General features: G+C 31.6%; 1 protein-coding gene and 1 long non-coding RNA gene across 3 annotated transcripts; one reads left to right on the forward strand and one right to left on the reverse strand.

Moving 5' to 3' along the window:
- Positions 1 to 156: 156 nt before the first annotated feature.
- Positions 157 to 17,306, reverse strand: LOC148612763 (sodium- and chloride-dependent glycine transporter 1-like). The gene is made up of 13 exons (XM_088594488.1): positions 16,996 to 17,306; positions 13,548 to 13,758; positions 12,696 to 12,827; positions 12,198 to 12,377; positions 11,604 to 11,685; positions 11,009 to 11,141; positions 10,229 to 10,592; positions 9,026 to 9,138; positions 8,470 to 8,607; positions 6,093 to 6,192; positions 4,860 to 4,960; positions 3,413 to 3,574; positions 157 to 2,230 (listed from the first exon to the last, which is right to left on the reverse strand). The coding sequence occupies exons 1-13, from the start codon at positions 17,107 to 17,109 to the stop codon at positions 2,012 to 2,014; spliced, it is 2,049 nt and encodes a 682-aa protein (XP_088450614.1). The 5' UTR covers positions 17,110 to 17,306; the 3' UTR covers positions 157 to 2,011.
- A 1,282-nt stretch (positions 17,307 to 18,588) lies between these two features.
- On the forward strand, positions 18,589 to 20,606 carry LOC148612764 (uncharacterized). Of its 2 annotated transcripts, none has more exons than XR_015924490.1 (3): positions 18,589 to 18,669; positions 18,909 to 18,981; positions 20,467 to 20,606. It is a non-coding gene; the product is annotated as an uncharacterized LOC148612764 (long non-coding RNA). The 2 variants fall into 2 exon arrangements; XR_015924489.1 differs by having other exon boundaries at positions 18,637 to 18,716.
- The last annotated feature ends 808 nt before the right edge of the window (positions 20,607 to 21,414 follow it).

The raw sequence follows: 21,414 nt of genomic DNA on the forward strand, positions 1-21,414 counted from the left end.
GTTTATTATTGTTTTTACGCGGTTCTCTGTATTTTGTTATTGTGTTTTTGTTGAAAAGAATTGCAGAAGCTAAGTACTAAAATTTTAATATGTAATCCATTTTTCTTTTTTTTTTACTACATGTGTAAATGGCATCTCACAAAACAAAACACAACACCTATTTTAATAGTTTTATTTTCAACAAAACAAAGACACTGCAATTCACTTCGTAAATTATATAAATATATTATTACAAAACATCTACATGTATGTCTCGATGTTACGTGTAATGCTAATACCGATAAGTCCAGGATAGAACCACTGATAAATATCTTTTTTAAAGTAAACGTCATGAGGAAACTTATACAGAATTTTCAGAATGCACACATTTGAGAAGGAAAATTATAGTTTGTTAAAACATCTCTAAACCAAATAAACCTGGACAATTCTAAATTTCTACTAATTACATTCAAAAGAATTGTTTTATAACACAAACCCGAATATCGATCAGAAATGAGCGTTTGAGATCAAGGACTTGAGGACAGTCTCAAAACGAAACTTCTTACAGCCTGACCAAATATTAACTCCAATATATATTTTTTTTTAAATCAAAAAGGCGAAATTTTCGATATTGAAATCAGAAAATGTTACACTGAGGAATAGTTTCTATTGATACATAGAATAAATACGGTAAGTAGCTCGCCAAGAAAAGATGGACAAGAAGCGGAAGTGCACTGAATAGAACATAGAAACATTTCAGCAGTTGAGAATAACAAGGGAATATGTCTAATCCTGGGCACCATACAAACACATATTCATAATTTGGGATAAGGAAGGATCTTTGGATGTGCTGTCGGATTAGACAGATTCACTGTCACGTGAATTTCAACATTAAACATCACAGTACATTATTTCATAAACAAAACGGGTGTACACATTTTGAGCAGTCTAATTAAAAGTAGCTCCTCCGATTTCTATTTATTTTGCGAGCAAAAAAGTAAAAAAATACACAAGCTCCAATTTTAGTTAAGACTGATATTTTGAGATTCAAAATAAGATAAAAAAAAGATGAAACGTGGAACGGAAACTATACAATAAGAAAATAATTAACCCGTATGCAATTAGCAACATAGAAAGTCTTGACAATAATGAATAGAACACTAGGGTCTGAAACTTTGTAGTACCAAATTTTTAAAAAGTGAATTCAACTTTGAATGTGAACACATGCATTTTGGTTGGAAATATACCGCTTCAAGAAAGCATAGCTTGAATTAATGTCTTTCCCAGCATTATCATATAATTAGACACTTTTTACTATAGTGATATATATAGAGTTCTTTTAACATAATGCCTTGCGTTCGATGCATTTGGCTGTGGTTATATGAAATCAATTGTGCCGAAATGTAAAATTTTACATTACTCTTTGTAAAAAATAAAATCACCAACTTCAATGCTGCCTGTAAATTTAAATGTTAGTTGACAAAATTTAACAGATGTTCAAAGTTCTTTTAAGTTTCTCAAGCAGAATTAATTTTGGAAAATTGTTGATACTCTAAGCACCTAAGAGTTGGGGTTATCTTATAACGCTAATAGATCTAAGCACCTAAGGGTTGGGGTTATATTAAAATGCTAATAGTTCAAGCACCACTTTAACACTGTCAAAAGATTGAAAACAAAAATGGATTTGGCGGGGAAAATTTGGCTGAACAACCTAAGTTTACTATGACTAGTACACCATAAGTGAGGTCATACAAGTAAATATACTAACAGAGCTAATTTATCAAGCAATACTGAGTAGTTCAATGCAGTGTCTGTTATACGAACAGATAGATATGTTATGGAACGGTAACACTTTTTAGTCAATAGCTTCGAATTTCGTCGTATATTTGGCAAACGGTGAGCCAAGATAAGAAGATTTTTAACTTCTTTTTCAAAGCACTGACTACGCATGTTCATAAGTCTTTGTCTTTCTGGGGCTGTGCTCGGCAGCCTCGTTTCTGAATTCTTTTGAAGCGTCTTTCAGACCTTGATATCAAACGTTTGATTCACTGGAATTCTTTGATTTAATCAGATTCATTGTTGACGTATGGGGTGAATAGTCTGTAACAGTTGTTGAATTAGACATTTGACTTCCAATAAGTCTTGTAAATGATGGATTTAATCTTTGTTTAATTTCTGCTTCTACTTCGACGTATTCTTTCTGCTTAATTGGTCCAAAAGATGGCAATGGTGTCATATTTTCTTTCAATACCTGAAAAAAACAGAGTTCGACTTTTTTATTGCCTGTTTTTAATACCGTGTCTATAGCATTACGTTTTCTTTAAAGAATTCCTTTTTTTCACATTTAAGTTTTAACTATTTTTCTGATTGCGGTTGCCGTTGATTCCACAAATAATTAAATTTTAGCCAGAAAACTCCTCATATTTCACCTTGTATAATATCTCTACAAGGTGAAACTGGTTTTTCTTTTACTTGAACTCTCCCTTCTGAATTATTAACTAATATCATAGTGATTCCCATTCATAGTATATAACTGAAAATCGAATGGATGTGATCAAAGCTTAATGGAGGTTTAAAAGTTAAATACCAGGGACATGAACAATCCTATTCAGCGGTCAAATTTTTCCATAGCGGATGGAAAATTACTTGTAAATGACCATACATTTCGTTCAAAAGGATTTAAAATTCTATTGGGAATAGTTTGAACTATTTCATATAATAAATTTATAACAAATTAAATCCCGTGATGGTAGTAAACAGATCGTTTACAAACCAGCTTCACTTCATAGATAATAACCATTTGATTGAAAACTAGCATATTGTATAAAGTTAAAGGTGAGGAATATAGGACATACGCAGTTCATGATGTATACGAAAAGTAAATATATGGTTCAACTTTATTTGATTTTTTAAATTATTTTGAGAGAAAAAAAAATCATACAATTTTACGGTATTAGTCTTGGTATTTTTTTTATAGCATCATAATCAAATTTTGCACCTTTAAATTTATAAATAACTTTTATTTTAAACGTCCTTTAAAGGTTTCCATTAAGCATCTTTTTGTGCATTAAAATCCATCAGATATTTTCCTTAAATTAAATGTATATGTTGATTATTTTTTGCAACCATGACAACGCAAGCCAGCCTTTACCAGGAGCCTGATACCGATTTCGAAGGAGGATCTAGGGGAGTTTATGTTGGCCTATTAAACGCTGTTACAAAACTGATTTTTTGAAGTGTTATATTTATTACATTAAAACATTAAAAAAACTAAGACACTAATATAGTTTAATAACAATCAAAATTTGTTATTTAGCGTTGTATTATAAACACAAGTAAAGTTGAGGAAAATTTTGGGCTGCGAGTCCCCCCTTTTTTTCCTTAATTCACCTTGTAAATCTCTGTATCTGCCACTGCAAGTTATGTTTCTTACCTCGTAACCTCCATTAACACAAAATTTACATAAGGCCCATCCAGGAATTGCAACGATTGGAAACATAGCGATCATCCAAGCAAAACTATTGGCCCATGCGGGGTATAACTTTTTATCCATTTCTGGTGGTTTGTACATAGCAATGTTAAGAATTACAGTCAACTGAAAATAAATAAAAAAAACAATCTCATTTTTCTGTAAGACAAACTAGTTTCTTTCCTTCGATTTTTGTCACAATAATCTTCAGATAAATACTCACAGAGATATACAAAATATTCTTTTTTATGGAATAAAGATTTGTGTGTAAACCCCCTCTTTTTCAAATCAAGCCTGACTGCAAAATTGACGATAGAACTATTTGATATAACTCAACAATAACTCACGAAATTTCTAACTTTTTCCATTTTGATGACAAAAACATTTTTTATATAAAAGAACATTTTTCACTTTTCTTAAATGTTGTAAAAACAGTAGATACCAATGAAGTTAATGAGGTTTGGAAAACAAAATTTGGTAAATTTCCTTTTAAGGAAACCATTTTAAGAGTACAAAATGACACACAGTATAAAAAACAAGGTTTAACCACAAGTTTCCTTAAAAGGATACAAAATGTAGTGTTTCCCACGTTAAATAGTTTTCAATGGCTGTACTTTCAATGTAAAAATGCATGTGGAATTCCCCTCTTATTTGTAACAGATAACGTCCTTAACTTTTAACCTTTTCCGGACATCAACTAACAAGGCCTTTGTGGAATGTGAAACATACATATTTTGTTTAGATTGAAGTAATGATGTGCAAACAGTATCATATGACTTTAAGTGTGCGATTTCACATAGAAAAGAAAAATAAAGGGACAAACGGATCATGAGAATTCGAATATTGAAGTGGTTTGGTAATTCATGTACATTGTTCATGTAGCTTAGGTAGTAAACGAAGAAACGACTATACTTCAAGGTGTTGTATTGTTACTACACTAAAATAAATAACAAGGCCTGACATACCAAACTATATGGTCATAATTTGAGGTCGACGGTACAAAAATGAAGATAAATGTCACTATCTTTAAGATAACAAAGGTTATTGTTATAATGAATGTAGCTGCCGTAACAATTCGTGGTGAACATACTCTAACAAGCTTACAAAGGTCAACTCGCGTCCATCTCAAGTGAATGCGGAATGGGCTTAAAATAGCATGGAAAGTTTTTTTAGCTTATTCTTATCTTAGCGGTTCGTCTGGCAAGGGCAGAAAGCTAATTGAATTTACAAATACTCTCAGTCAGCGAAACATTTCTTTGGTATATACAAATGTTGACCCTACATCTTATCAAAACCCTAATTAGCCAAATTAACGTTATCAAAACACGATACTAATTAATCTTGGCAGCTCGTGTCATGTGTATTTACCCTCTTACACGTGCATCACATGGTGCATATATTAGTTACTTACAGCGATGATAAAAGGTGAGAGAAATTTCCAGGTTATCTTCCAGAACAGAACTGGACGTTTACCAGTCATCATTTCAATGTTGTCAGAAAACTTGGCAAAACCTGCAAAAGTCATGGAATAAATAAATTAGATACAAAATTAGGACTGAACCCTTATTAGTTTGTCAGTTATGTTCTTTTAAATCTGTTTATTTAATTTTCTGTTAACTTACGGCGTTAACCAAATCACATTTCTTTCCCCGTTCATATATTAGAGGACTAAAAGCATGAAAAGATTGTTAATGAAAATAATGAACACAAAACGATATCTTTTGTCTATATAATGTGTTCATTCAATACATTGAAGTCACTTTGGTTTAGTTTTGGCGCGATGATATAGTGGGGTAGGAAATGTCTTTGATGTAAGAATAATCAAGGTAACCAAAATTCTAGTGGAAATCAACAGAATGTAATCCAGGGACAAAGACCGGACATGGAAAACAGACACACAGAAAAAGAACATAAAATAACCAAATTAAACACTACACACAAAGTAACAAAGTAAAATAATCAACTCGGACTCCACTAAAAATGGACCAGGTGCATCGGTAGGATAAGTATAACCTTTACTTGGTCTATATTCAACTACAGAGGATTATTTTTTTTATATTTTTTAGATGTGGGTTTAATTTTTGTCTTTCATTAATAAACGAGATATACTATACATCTAGCTTTGAAAAAGTTAAATACAGTGTCATTTAAAAAAACCTTTTATAGTGGGCATTCAGTGTGCTTACATATTTTTAATGGAAATTGAATAGACGATGGTTTTACTGGGTTATAACAAAGCACTTGACTACGAAATAAAAAGTTTAAAATGGGTAAGAGCAGGTTTTGTTCGCTTTGACATCACGTGACACCCATGATGCTTAACCATGGCAACACAACCGATGGAGTATACAGCCTCACATTTCATTGGACAAAAGTGATAGCAACCGTGAAATTCAAAACCCAATTTGTGGTGTATTATAGGTGGCCAGAATATTTTCAATCATATTTGTATACTGAATTATGAATAATCTTCTATATATTGAATAAATGGAATAGCTTACTTGTTGAACCAATTAAATCATTAAAAGAGGAAACACAGTGATCACACAATATTATCTAAATTAATCCGATTTGTAATGAACAAAGCAAGAAAATGCGTCATTTTTTAGATAGTGTTCGTTTCTTACAGTGAGTATAGACTTACCGTAAATCCAGTTGACAGCAACAAGCTCCATTAGACCAACAACCAATAATGGGAAACCACCAACACTGAAGTCAACGATGTTCAAAAGGTATATACCACCCTAAAATAGAAAAAAAGTTCTGAAATAACAGATCAAAGTGGAACTTAGTTCTAAAAAGTATATACCACCCTAATATAGAAAAAAAATTCTGAAATAACAGATCAAAGTGGAACTTAGTGCTAATTATGGATAGTGGCGGGTTCAGAAAAGGGTTTCCGGGGGTCAGGAATAACAAAACGAAGTGGAACGTATTGCTTATAATTCGAATTCAATATAAATTGTCATACATATTCATTTTAACTTTAATATTTTATACAACTACAAATGTAAGTGTAGGTGGGTAAAAGGAAAGGTATATTTCATACTTATGACTTAAATTTAAATAAATTGAGAAAGCAAATGTTTTCGATGGATTCAAACTTCGTGTAACGCTCAAAGCATGATTTTCATATACGAGAATAATTACTAGGATAAATTACATGTAAGTTTTTTTCTTGCTAATGAAGTAGTTAAGAGGTCGCTTACAAAACTTATTTACTTTGATTTCTCAGTTAATTGGAATGTATAATGAACTTACTTGACTTTGCTAAGGGTTTACCGGAAATATGACCATGTATATATGTATGGTTTTACGTGAGCATAAATAGGTAAAAAAATAGTGTTTTAAAAAATTAAAGTGCATTTTTAATTGATTTTCTCAATTTCAATCCAATAGAAATTGAAAGGGATTATTAGACAATTAACCAACTTAAAGTGATATTTGATACTGTTGTTATGTACATATTAAGATTAATCAGGCAGTCTTTATGAATGAACATGAACGTGTTGAAATTTTCCACTGAATATTTCAACAAAATATTTGGAACAGGTTCAAACTTTACATATCCACCCACTATTAACTGTAATTGAATACTAGTCTAAACACACGTCAGGTAGAGAAAATGAAAAACGTATCTAATTATTTTACACACGACTTCTAAAAAGAACAATGCAGTGTTTGCATCAGCTGCATGTTCATATAAATTAGTTTTTTTAGTAGTATTGTACTTTTTCAGGCCTAAACATTTGTTTTATTTTCAACTATTATTTGATGCGTTTACTATTTGAAAATTTTTAATAAAAGTACTTTTTTGCACAGGTATTACAATTAAGTATCATTTAAGTTCGAAATAAAGATATGGATACATCATCCCTGCCACATTATTCTATAGACTAGTACTTAAATAGGTAAAAAGAATGGTGGAATTCAGTTAATAATCTGGTTAAAATACAGACTCGGCAGGAGAAGAAATAATTTACGACCTTTTTACTAATAATATAGCAACAATGTATGTTTTTGTATGGCCCTGATATTAAAATTTCAAATTACTATTTAACAAAGGAGTAAGTTTTAATTTCAAAACAAAATTTTAAATACTTCATGCTCTTGTTTGTTCAACAATGCATTTAAGGATGTAAGAAATTTAAAATTTTTAAAGTGCTTCAATCAATACGTTTTGAGTGCAGTTTATATTATCAAGGAAGTTAATCTAAACCAGTTAGAATTTTTGACAATTGATCAAGCTCAAACTCTACCTCGATTCCTGGAAGATTGTTTTCTTTGGAAGTGATATAGAAATATGCATATTAAACATTCATGTGATAGTATAAGATTAGGACGCCTTCCCATGTATCCATGGGCGGGGTTTTGTATTTTGTAAATACATTTCAAAATGCATTTTTATTTTAAGAAATAGGTAAATGTGCGTCAACATTGATCTGATGAATGATTATTATTATTTTATTCAATAATCTACAAGTACATAGGCCCCGGACCTAATAAACATGTTTGCATTTTGAAATAACTTTTTATATATTCACACAAAAAATCTTCCCTACATGACAAATAGATAAAAGAATATTTATGGAATCTTAACATTTTATTGTTTTTAAGCATTTGAATGTAATAGCAAAGCATTAGTGCATTTACATTACTGAATTACAACTAAAGGGGAAATGGAACGTCCTTGTAATGCAGGTACGGTACAACCCAATTTTAACTGTTCCTAATCAACATAACAAGGTGAAGCCGGTACCTGGGTTGACATATTGATGATATTGTCATTTAGCGGCTTTCAATTTTAAGAATATATAAGATCATTGCTTAAGAAAACGAAGTAAAAGGTGAATAATAATACTTCTACAAAAATATAGAGGTCAATCCCACTCACTCCAATGCAAAAATTACAAATAAAACTCTTATATATTAAACCGCACTTATTTGTGAGCCAACAATCCCAAAATGCTGATTAAGATCTTTTAGTAACCCACTGTTTAGGAGAAAATCCAAATACTTACGCTGCACACCATTGGTAAACCTAATAAAAAGGCAGATCCCAACATCACAGCCCTGAATATGATGTTGTTCTTTCTACGTCTCAAGTACTGAGGGAACTCATCACCAATAGCACAAAGGAATGTCTCAACATAAGAGAACTGAAAAAAAAATGTTGGTTTTATATATTTGAGATGCAATTATCTACCACAGAACATATTTTTCTCATCAAAAATGGAAAGCTATGTCAGTTATTTAATCTTTATGCACAGATATGTTTACAAGAAGCAATAGAGTTTTCAAACATTATCAAAAATATCTCATCTCTAAATCTTAATAAATAACTTAGTATCGTAGTGGTGCCAACTTTTATTCTACTTTAACAAACTGAAGTCCCTTTGTAATTGTTTACATCATTGCACGATTTTACCTCAAATGTTTCAGAACGAACACAATTTTGCAAAATGAGAATAGAGATATTTATCGAGAGCATTTTAATCAATTTTTCAACCCTTTTTTAACACAAAAAATCGTCTATGGGATAAAAATTCTAAGCCTACTTGTAAGTAGGAAACTTACTTCAGATCCAAATCCAAGTGTTGCCATCATGATGAAAAAGAAGACGGACCACATTGGGGCAACTGGCATACGGGATAAGGCTTCAGGGTATACCTCAAAAGCAAGACCTGGACCTAAAATGAGATGCAATGATTGACATAAGTAAATGTTGACTTCAACTTTTTTGTGAAATTAAAAAAAAGTTAAACAAGGACTAGAAAGACACATTAAAGCTTTCCTTCTATTATACCATGGAACTGTTATATCTATTTTAACTGTATTTTTTCAACAAGGCAATGCTTGTTTGGAAATATGATAACAGCATCTCCTACGTTTGGTTTCCATTAATACCTTGTAAAATACGTCATTTACTACTTAAACTGATGTGAATAGCAGTTAACTTAAACACCTATATTAAAATAAATGCGTAGATGACAACGTGATTTAAGACATTGACAATTTTGAACTCAGTCAATCGATTTTTCACCGTGGAACCGCCTGAAACTAGCAGATACTGGCGGTTGTCGTAGTGATTATGTAAGATAATCAGAACTGAAAAACCCTCATCTGAATTGTCTTGAAATGTTTTTTTTTCTTGTATTATTAAACAAAATTATACCGATAGTTCTCAGCTTACCTTTTCCTTAAAGGTAAATTCGATGTTTGCTGCCATATATAATTGTTACGTATCATCCGTATCTTATTGATTGATAAAAATAAATAAAGAAGTTCTTCTTAACCATTTCTAGATCATTTTTTTCTAACTGATGTAAGGAAATGTTTATTTAGTTTATTATTCTGATTTAGATGTGGATTTTCCCACGAGGTTGAATAAATAATTTCAAAATTTTCCATTAAAGAATCAACGTAATTTTGACAAATTATTCCTAGTCATAGTCAATTCACGCAATCCACAGAAACATGACAGACCTAGGGATGATCACATTATCTGTTCATGTGCAAGCAACAAATTTCTATAGGAATTAACTTGAGGATCTGATCCAAAATCAAGATTAAACTGGTTTAAATTTTGTGCTGGTACCAAAATTAAAATTACATATTTGTTTTAAACGGGAATAAAGTATTTGGTTCTTGATTAACTCATCCCTACTATATTAATACATATTAATTATTATTTTTTTACACTGATACGCATTTTTTAGCCTACCGATATTTTTATCTTTTTGTTTTAGGTCAGATATATCCAGTTAAATGGAAACCTACCTCCCTTAGCAACCTCCTTGACCGGAACCCCTTTTTCCGTTGCCATGAAACCAAGCACAGAGAAGATGACTAATCCTGCAAACACACTGGTCCCACAGTTGACAAAACATACTATCAAAGAGTCCCTGAGAAAATTGTTATTGAACTTGTTATAACTGGCCATTGCAATAAGACCACCAGTGCATGCGCTTAAGGAGTAGAAAATTTGTGTTGCAGCATCACTCCATACGTGAGGATCTAGCAGACGTTCAAAATCCGGTTTAAGGTAGTACTCGATTCCTAGGCCAGCACCAGGTAAGGTAACACCTCTGATAAACAGTACTGTTAACATCACGTAAGGGAAAATGGCAGTAAAATACACAACCTGTTTAAATCAGAGAACAATTTATAAAACTTACAATAAACCAAGGAAGTACGAGACAAAACTTTTTCATTTTGACAGGTTCAATCTTTTGTATTGAAACGCTTTTAGTTTAAATAATAGTAAAATGTTTTTTTTACATTTCATGGATCTTGATTTATATTCAAGTATTTTAATTAATAAGTCATATATATACATCCTTCTTCCTTGTGTACATTTAAGTGGACACTTGAATTTTTCCTCATTAGGAAAGCGTGCGGGTGTTTTATGCATATAGGCAATTATAAATGAATATTAACGAATCAGCATTATAAACAAATAAGTTCTTAAAATTCCAAAAGTACACTTATATTGAATAGACGTGCATTACTTATTGGCAGTCTGATATAGCATATAGAGCTAAAATGTTCAATACTAACTTTTCCAAGAGTCTTGATGCCTTTCAGAAGTACCAAAAACACAACTACCCAGGCAACTAATAGACACAATGCCAAATGCCATTGAATGCCTCCAAAGTCATCTATAGAGTCAGTTTGTTGTAAAACGTGAAACCTACAATTCGAAAAGCATCGATAAGCCTGTTGTGAATAAGGTTAAATCTGTGATCTGTGATAAAAAAAGAAGGGTTATTAGGTTATCCATCCCAAGAAGCCTAAAGTCAAGTCAAATAAATGGTTAATTCATGAGGTCGTTTAACATGCCAAAATAAGCATTTAAAGTAATACATATTTTAATGTATATTTTATATTTTGGTGTCTTTTTACGCGAAACCATTTATTGACATTAAGACATAATGGTTTGCTCCTACTAGCAAAATGGGCAACGAAAGTCGATCGAGAGCAGGAGTCCGTTCTTACTGCAATAAAATAAAATAGTTATGACAATATGCTGTGTCGAGTCCCTTGATCTCATTTTACGTTGCCAATTGCTAGATTTGCAATACCATTATGCGTGAGACTATCGGCTTGAAGAGGATAGATGTCATTTATTTCTATCATGTACTTCAAGTCTCACCTATAGAATTCCTCACTTGGAGTCCTAGTTGTGTTGTCGTGAGGGGGCTTGGCGACGACATCCGTTGAATTGACTAATGTGTCTGTAACAAAAGGAAATATAAAGAAGGTCAGATCTATTACAATACATTTGTTTGTCCTCGAAGTGTTACGTACTCTTTAATTCTTGGTTTGGATCCAGAAAATTATAATTTTGAATGGAAAACACACTTATGTAAATAATAATTAGAATGGCTTTCATGCCAATGAAAAATTCACATAAATATCTTTTAATGACTTTTATATTTCGTTTTCTGGATCCGAACACATTTTGTTAGTGAAGAGTGATACACCTTAGGACATTTTTCTCGATCACTCTAAAAGTGAAGAATTAGTTAATGTGAACAAATTCAGATACATATTAGACAGTCTCGTTTCGGATCAACGGACGACCTTTTTATTTATATTCATAAACATCCCAAACTGACTTCATGCTAGATATTTAGAATAAATATAATGATAAACCGCCATTTTAGATGTTTTTAATACATGCACTTCCGGTTGATATCGAAAACGAGACCGTCTATGACTCATAACACACAATTTTGAAACTTACTATTTTTAACTCCATTAGTGTCAGCTGTCAAACAAAGCTCAGTATTCCAAGGATTATTGCACGACGACCACGGTAATTCCGATGTAAATGATGAATATAGAAAGTACAGAACGTGGGAAATGACGACATTGTAGTACAAGCCAATGAGCCATGATACAATAACCATAGCATATCCAAGACCTGAAATTACAAAATATAGATTATTGGAAAATTAAGTTGCATAGTCTTATTTTATGAAACTCAAAAAACTCTTTCGAGGTAAATCGACGAACATGCGATACATATAATTCTGAAGAGGCTTGGGTAGAACAAAAAATATAAATGGAGCGTGTTCCACGTATCCAACTGTTATCACGGAAGGGTCGATATACGTAAATCCGTAAATACGGTACCCTAAACATGAGTAATCTTAATAATATAAACCGTTTCCCGTTCCTTATTTAAGAAAAGAAGTGCAGATTAATGAAATATACGAAAATATCACTCAATTTGAATTACCTTTCAGTAATGGGTTCATTTTCCAGATCGTTAATGGACCCAGACTTGCATACTGCCCAACACCAACTTCCATGAAGAATAGAGGTAGTCCAACAGCAGCTAACATGAGAGTATATGGCAGGAGAAAAGCTCCTATAACAAAAAGTCAATAAATATAATGTTTCTTTTCATTAACCCATTTTTCTCCGTTTAAAACATTCACTTCCTTATAAGGAAGGTTTTTTTTTTATCATTTTTTACTTGAAATATCTCGAAATCAATTAAAATATTTGTTTTCGAATATAGGATTTGCGTGTGAAGAGTGTTGGTGCTTTATTGGGATCAACGTCGTGTAGTGTTCTGTTAAGACCAAAAACAACATTTCATATTCTGATTATACAATATAAAACGATCCTTTAACGCAAAAATTCCAAAAATATTTTTTGTATGATCTAATACTTAAACGACCCGGGATGCGTGATACAATTTTTCTCTGCTTTTAAAAGCTATACGTCAAAAGACAAAACATTGAAAGAATTTTAAGTAAAATTATTAATTATTCCACCTTTATGTGTATTTTTTTTAATCAAATTTCAGTCAGTATCCTTGAATGCTATACTAAAATGATAAGTGGATAATCGAATAAACTTTCGAACAGGATACATAGTGTCAATTAATTACAATGATCTAGTTATGATTTAAAAGATTTTACTAATAATCATTCGATTTTTCTTACTAACAAACTTGTTTATTTCATTTTCATTATTACTTACTGTTACTTCAATATGATTTTTCCCGGAAAAAAGGAATTGATGAATGCATGCAATTTTACAACTTTCTAGACAATAATGAACATAATGAATTCTAGCTAACCTCCTCCATTCTTGTAACACAAATAGGGGAATCTCCACACATTTCCGAGTCCAACAGCATATCCCACCATAGTAAGGATAAACTCCAGCTTTCCTCCCCAGGCTGCTCTTGGCTTCTCAGGCATATCAGAGGATAAATCTCCACTGCCTGTATCATCAGTATCTTGACTATTTTCAGACTGGCCATCATAATTCGGTCCATTTACCTCTTTCTGTAAAAAAATGAAAATAATCTTTGTAAACAACAAGGGCTTTAACCGACGCATGTTTAATATTTCATTTTTTGCGATAACAAGATGTTTTTTTTTATATTTATATATATACAATGTAATTTCGTTTCAATAATCATGACTGCAGCAACTTGTGCTTTCTTCTGACCTTGACTTTTCTTTGACCTTGACCTTTTACATGAGAGTCAAATAATATTATAATCCCCCTGATCCCTTATACTATTAATAACATTATTCAGCAAGATTTCTTTTCAATTCGTTTTCAATGAACTCAATGAAGACGCTGGATGATTTTTTGTGTTTAGAATGTTATGTAATATTATTTAACTTGACGGTACGAGTGAATGTTCGTTTGACTTTAAAAACACACATTTCATTAATGTGTGTTAACAAATAGTACATATTTCCACTTACTATTCAATGTGATTCAGATATTCAACAGGAAATTTTAGTTCATCATTCAAGTCAATTTTTCAAGTTTCAGTTATCTTTTTGAGTCCCTTGATATGTCCAAACTTTGATTATTATATTCCCTCACATATTTTAATAATTTAAACAAAACAAAAAAAAACAGAAAAGATTTTTTTCTCACTTTTTGTCGAAATAGAAAATGTTAAAAAATAAATATGAAAAAAAATGTAAACTAAAATAAATAAAATCCTATGGTTTTCGTTCAAAATTACTTCTGCTTTAAGCCTATAACCCATCCAATGAGCCCTCCAACCAATTAAGTCAATGTTTTATATATGCCACGATTTTCAGTGGACTTGAACGTCCATATACAGGTTAATACTGTCTTTAAGCTTCTTACAACTTGTTATTTTGTGAACAATACAAGGTTGTGAGAAAAGATAAACAAGAAAAGAGTTTTAACGATGAACAGTGAAACCTATCAACACCGAACTCGTTTTTAACGGTAAAATTTGTCAAGCTCCGAACATCGTCTGACGTTCGAAATTCACTCTAGACGTTGCAGCCAGCCCTTTCAAAATATGTAAGAATCTTTCAAAGTCGGGATTTTACGTAACCTGGCAGCCCGAGGAATATTTTCGTTCCACAAGTTTCTCTCAAATACATATCTTAGGATCGCTTATGATATTGACCAAGGAACCAGATTAGGATTTTACGCGACGTAATTCGATTGTCAAATGACGCATGATCCGAATAACGCCCAAGAATTTCGAAAGGCCTGTCTGCAGAGAGGAAACGAACGTCTGCCGCTGCGTGGAGGGTATAATTTGTTCGCTATAGACGTGTTCAGTTAACCAATGTTCAAAATACATTCAAACCGACACGAAGGGATTCAAAAGGTGTCTTGTATAGACAGGTTTTCAGTTCGGTTTAGACATCATTCATTGTAAAATTTATACGTATTAAAAGTAGTGTGGACAACTGTGAACAGCCGTTAGTTATCTAAATATGTTTCTTACTGTAAATTTGTAAGTTCGATATTTGATTTAAACTTTAGCGTAATTCAAGCTCTAATATTGATTCAACACGTCGAAACCGGAACAAATACTCGCAAAATGTATACTCAAATTTATGATGAATTCGGGAATAAACTGGATTTAAACCCGGTGAAAATTTTCAGAATTTCTTGATAAAATTTGATCTTTGAAATATTTATGACGCTGGTAACACGTAATGGGAGGATGTATACTTTGGTTTATAATTATGATCCTTCCCTATAGCATAACACGTAAACACAAATGATGTATTATTTACAAAAATGTTGTTCTACTTTATAATTCAATTTAATTAAGCCATTCTCTAACACCAGTTTCGAGGACCTCAACGCAAGAGGTGTTGAGAGTTAGCCAAATAAAAATAGCGTGAACCCGTAACACCCTCTACATCGGTGAAAATTGCTGTTTTACAGAAATCGGTCAGGTTCATGTTAAGCCAACAACTTTGTACCATAGAATTGTGCTGAAAATAGAACAACTAACGAAGCTTTTTATCGATTTCTCTCATCATGGAAATTTCCTATAGACTCTTGTGAAACTATGGTAACATAATTTCTTAGGAGAAAAGGAATAGTGGCTTTAGTTATATTTAAAAAATGATTTTGGTTTATTATACGTTTGCAATATTGTTTGTTATTATATATATACATAATTATCTCATATTTATGACCGAACAGCAGAATGTAGAAGAACGGATATTGGGTATGGACACGCCTCGCGTATTCCAGTATGACCTCCCTTTTTTCAGCTCCTCATCGTGTCTATTACAGCCCCACCCACTACACAAAAAAATCGTCATTTATCATCCTTGGAGCAAACAGAAGACAAAATGTATTGTATATACCCTTGAGAGAAAACATTAGCGGTCATCGTTTCCTTATATGGAGAAATAATTTGTCTTTCCTGTCACAAAATTTGAAATAATTGTCGTTTTACCTTAATTCACCTAACCCCTAAATCGTTCAGGCTTTCACTATCATGAATAAAACAATAACGGAGCGGTTAAGAAGTTGAAGGTTAAATAAAAACGATACATCGAACTCTTTTTTTAATATTTAAATAAAATATTATGTAATGTCACAACTTTATGAGGCAGTCGAAAGTGAACTCAAGACATTTTTTGTCAGAAGAAATTCCTGTTATAAACATGCATGTCAGCAGTTATCTTTTTACCCTTGAGATACATCATCAAGAATATGATGTGCTTCTGAGGATTAATTAACAATCTAAGAAAGAGAAACATCTGTGTTTCTGATTCACTAAACGGAAAAATACTAGGTACGCGATATTATCGGGAACATCTGCTAAAAATGCAATATATCAAATATTTTATTGATTAAGATCATAGTTAGATGGGATTGGCAAAAATGTTTTCAATGAACGATCTTTTTTTGTTCAAAATTTTAAACATAGTTAAAAGGGTCTCCTAAGGAAAGATTTAAGTATATCTCGTCCTCAACCTATTTGTTTAGCCGCTACTTTTAAAGCGGAAAACGCTATTTAACCGCCAAAATTTTTCCACATAACATTTAAAACTACTTGAATCATTTTTGCTAATATATATTAAATCGACATGTATAAAAGCTTTTAATTTATCAAATAAAACATAATAAATAATATACTGATGCACATGGCTGCACCTTGTTTACATTCTACCTAAAACACGTGGAGTTCGAGACATGCATTATTACGATACCATGCTTGTAATCGTGTATCTTACGTTCTACAAAGTTATACACGGAATGGTACTTACAACTTCGACAACCTTAACACCAGGAAAAATATAAGGTTTCTCTCCACCATCTACAACTCCATTTTCCAAGAAAGCCCCTTTTTCGTACCCTTTTTCGAGAGGCATGTTTCGCATAGCTTTTCAATACAGAACTGTTAAAGTTATAATAGGATTCACTATTGCTTATATTGTTCACTAACTTATCAAAGTCAATCTACACCACATAAATTGTCAATTAATACAAGTAGGGAACTTGATGGTTTTATTAAAACGTCTGAATCCTTGCTCTTGCAAATGCATTATGCTTTAATTGTTTACTGGTTTCAACCCTTAGCTAGCGATGCGTCATGGAAGTTTTCTTAACATTTTCCATATGAACCACATGCGCCAATCGTTGCTGAGTTCAAAAGGTCATTACATATTCATTACATATTGATTTTTACCGGCGAAATAAAACGTGTTATGTTCATTTAATGTTGTATTAATTATATTATAATTAACTGATAATAGAAGTTTACATAAAGGTTAATAGAAGCTTCATTTTCATTTTCACTTTATGTTTAAAAATCTTCCCATTATTGCTTTCAACAAGTGTAAACACATCCTTCTTTAGTATCAGCCACGTGTGTCGCTCCTTTATATGAATATTTAAATGAGGAAAAGGTAAACAAAGTAGATGAAAATATTAAAAACATAGTTGTTTAAACCTTTTACTCCTGAATGCATATCGATTGTACAAAATTCACTGAAACCTTTAAATTTACCAACAATCGTCCTTTAAAACAAGATACCATTTTTGACGGAATTGAATCAATATAAGTAGTATGACTATACATTTTATAGGTTAAATATTGGATTTCTCAAATTTCATTTTACAATTATGCAATAATTACAATCAATAGAAAAATTGATATAAGAAAAAAACCAAGATATTTATTTTTAAAAAATGATAAACAACAACAACAACAACAACAACAACAGAATATTGTAGGATAGAGGCGAAAACAAAAAGAACATATCAAATGATATGAAGATTTATTCAAGAATTTTGCAGAAATCCAATACCGAAAACTTGATCTTAAATTTCATATATCTTTTATTCACTAATTTCCCCAAAATCTAATCTACCATAAATAAAATAATACAGGTTGACAAAGCGGAGGTTTCTTGTTTTGTCCTATATAGTGCACTTATTTCAGTTGGAAATTCCTTTCCATATCTAAAATTTGGTTGTTCGTCATGTATGTAGATAAGATAATACCAGGTCAAACTAACAAACAGTTATTCACATTTCCGTTAATATAAATTTTAGTATATGAAAAATGAAAACTCTTTAATGTTGATTTTTTCCATTTTATTATTAAAAATAGCTACCTGAATTTTATTCATTAACCGGATTAAGTTCAAATGATATCGACCCCAAATTGCTTCCATTTCCATTTTCACTAGTTACCAGTTTATAATATCTTACTGACTTATTTACAAGGAAATGTGTTGTAATGACATTTTTCATTGAATAAAGAAATTATTTAAGAGAACGGTATAAATTTATTTACAACGATAGCCCTTTACATCAGATAAATCTTTTTTTTTCTTCTTTTTATTTTCTTTCCACGAAAATATAAAGTCATGTGCTCTAAGATGAGATCAGTGGAAATTAACCGCATGACAGGATAATCCGGAATGTAAAAAGAGGTAGAGGAATGTAAACATTGTACCAAATAGGATTTCAGAAGTTTTATGTTTGTATTACATAAGCTGATTTATATTTTCGTTGTATGAAAACGAATGATATTTAAAGCGAGAATCAACTCGATCAGATGTGCATGTTCTAAATTACCACTTTTAGAAATAAGTTACTACCTGAGCTAAACTTGCTTCAAGTCTTTCTGTAATTATGTAAATGTTTAATTCACAATTTATCTACATTACAGATACAGTACCGTAGATGTATATAGTGAATTGTTTACAGCGTATTAATTTTGAAAATAAGTTTGGACAAGTAAGGTAAGTTTTATATGCAAAGGATTTGAAAGTTGTTTAAGCACATATCGAGTGCGATAGTATTCGAAATTCAAATATTTATAGATCATAATATCAAAAGTACATTATTCAAAGTTGTTTTTGGGTAAAAGACTAAAGTCAGAATCGCAAGTGACAAACGAAACCAGTAAGACCACGCAGCTGTCTTCCTATGCAGATATGCCCTTGATAGTTAGTGGAAAATATTATCTGACATTGAGCATGAATCGGCAACAATCGAGTAATATCTTATTAATAACACTGTTCCTGAAACTGCAGTATTTTCGATGTAGTTGACCTTTCTACCCCCAGAATTTCGCGCATAATTTGATTTTTTTCTTTCAATTTGTTTATAACATCACACTGTAGTTCATCATCTGACATTTTCTTAAGATTTGAACTATAAGGACTAAAACATTGCTATTTGACAAATCTGACGCATTGCTACATTGAACCATGTCTAGTTTTGGAGGGTCATTTTTTACCAGATATTTGAATAAACAACAGCATATTAATTTAAATTTACTTGAAAAAGATTAACACATAAAATTTAACTTGAAATCATTATTCTTTTTATGTTGTAGAAAAGTACTTGAGCTTTCAATTTCCAAAATAACAGAACACTTTTCATCTATTTGCCTATATAACTACCTTAATTTTGAGACAAATCTCATAATCCAATTGTCATACAAAAACACAACTCATAAACAAAATTTTAGAAAAGTTCACCGTATACTAGTATATAAATGGCTATCCGCAACGTCACAAAATGATAAAATTTGAAATCTTGAAATAACCTGGCATTTTATACTCCCATGATGCTTACTTAATAGCCTAATCTTTTATGAATTATTGTCTGAAAGTATTCGTTGGTATTGTCTCTGTTTGGTAGGTGTAATAAATTAATAACATTTGAATGAACAGTCAACATTTTGCACAATTCTATTCATATGATACTTTGCTGAATATTTGTTCTCGCAATGTCAAATGGTTTAAAACTACTGCACTGTTATGTCTATGTACTTTATTTTTTTAACCTGGTTCACCAATTGTGAATGCATGTGTTGTAGCCGTCCCCCGTCATGCAAAGGGTGTAATTTGTAACTCAAAGAGTAACCAAGGGAATCAAGATTCTAGCGAAAATTAAAATAATGTAATCCGGGAACAAAGACTAGAAACAAAAGTAAATAAGCCACTCGGACTCCACTGAAAACTGGGAGCATGGACCAGGTGCATCGGTAAGATAAGCGTCCTCTGCTTTTCTAGAAACACCCGCCGAGTTGTTCATAGAAAGTCAAGTCCAGGGTAGACAAAAAAGGGGAGGAAAACTATGACAGCTTGAAGATATCAGTGTTCATGTTAAAATGATAGAAACAATATCTTTCAAACTTTGCTCAATATATATATATATATATATTGAAGATATGAGTCTCTCATTTTTGAGAAATATTTTATTTCCTACATTTTTAGCATAATGAACCGTTAGCCGTTTTTCTTCACTTGACTTAATTAGTGCTGTTGACATTGAACACATAGGAAAGATGTATGAAGCATTGGACAATGGAAAATGGTGCATTGGAAATTGGACAATGCGGAATCGTGTATTAGGAAATGGATAAAGGGGAATCGTGTATTAGGAAATGGATAAAGGGGAATCGTGTTTTAGGAAATATATAGACAAAACGGAAATGTGTATTTGGAAATATATAGACAAAAAGGAAATGTGTATTAGGAAATATATAGACAAAAAGGAAATGTGTATTAGGAATTGGAAATGAGGAATCGTGTATAATTAGGAATTGAAAAAGGGGAACTCTATATTAAGAATTGGACAAAGTGGAATCGTGTATCATTAGGAATTTGAGAAAGGGGAATTGTGTATTAAGAATTGAATAAAGGGGAATCGTGTATTAAGAATTGGATAAAGGGAAATCGTGTATAAGGAAATAGGCAAAGGGGAATGATGTTTTGGGAATTGGATAAAGGGGAATCGTGTATGGGGAATTGGATAAATGGAAATTGTGTATGGGAATTGAATAAAGGGGGTTCGTATTAAGGGGAATCATTTATTAATAATTTGATAAAGGTGGAATCGTGGGAATTAGGAATTGGATAAAGGGGAATCGTGTGTTAGGAAATAGGCAAAGGGAAATGGTGTAGTGGGAATAAAAAAGGGGAATAGTGACTGAGAAGTGGTCAAAACAGAAGGAAGAGTGATGTAAATAGGAAGTTTAAGCTTTTATTATGCAAATTTTGGAGACTTAGGAATATCAATGTTTTTTATTCATAAAGGATGTCAAGGCAATGCGTGCACTAAGGTCATTTAATTCATGTTTATAATGGTTATGCTTATGTTTTGGTAATTTTATAGTTAAGTTTTTTTTTATAGCAGGAAACACATATCATATTGTTACGTGA

The sequence above is a fragment of the Perna viridis genome, chromosome 7 (assembly GCF_037379345.1).
Source record: "Perna viridis isolate PV_CMFRI_1.1 ecotype Kerala chromosome 7, ASM3737934v1, whole genome shotgun sequence".
Lineage (NCBI taxonomy): Eukaryota > Metazoa > Mollusca > Bivalvia > Mytilida > Mytilidae > Perna > Perna viridis.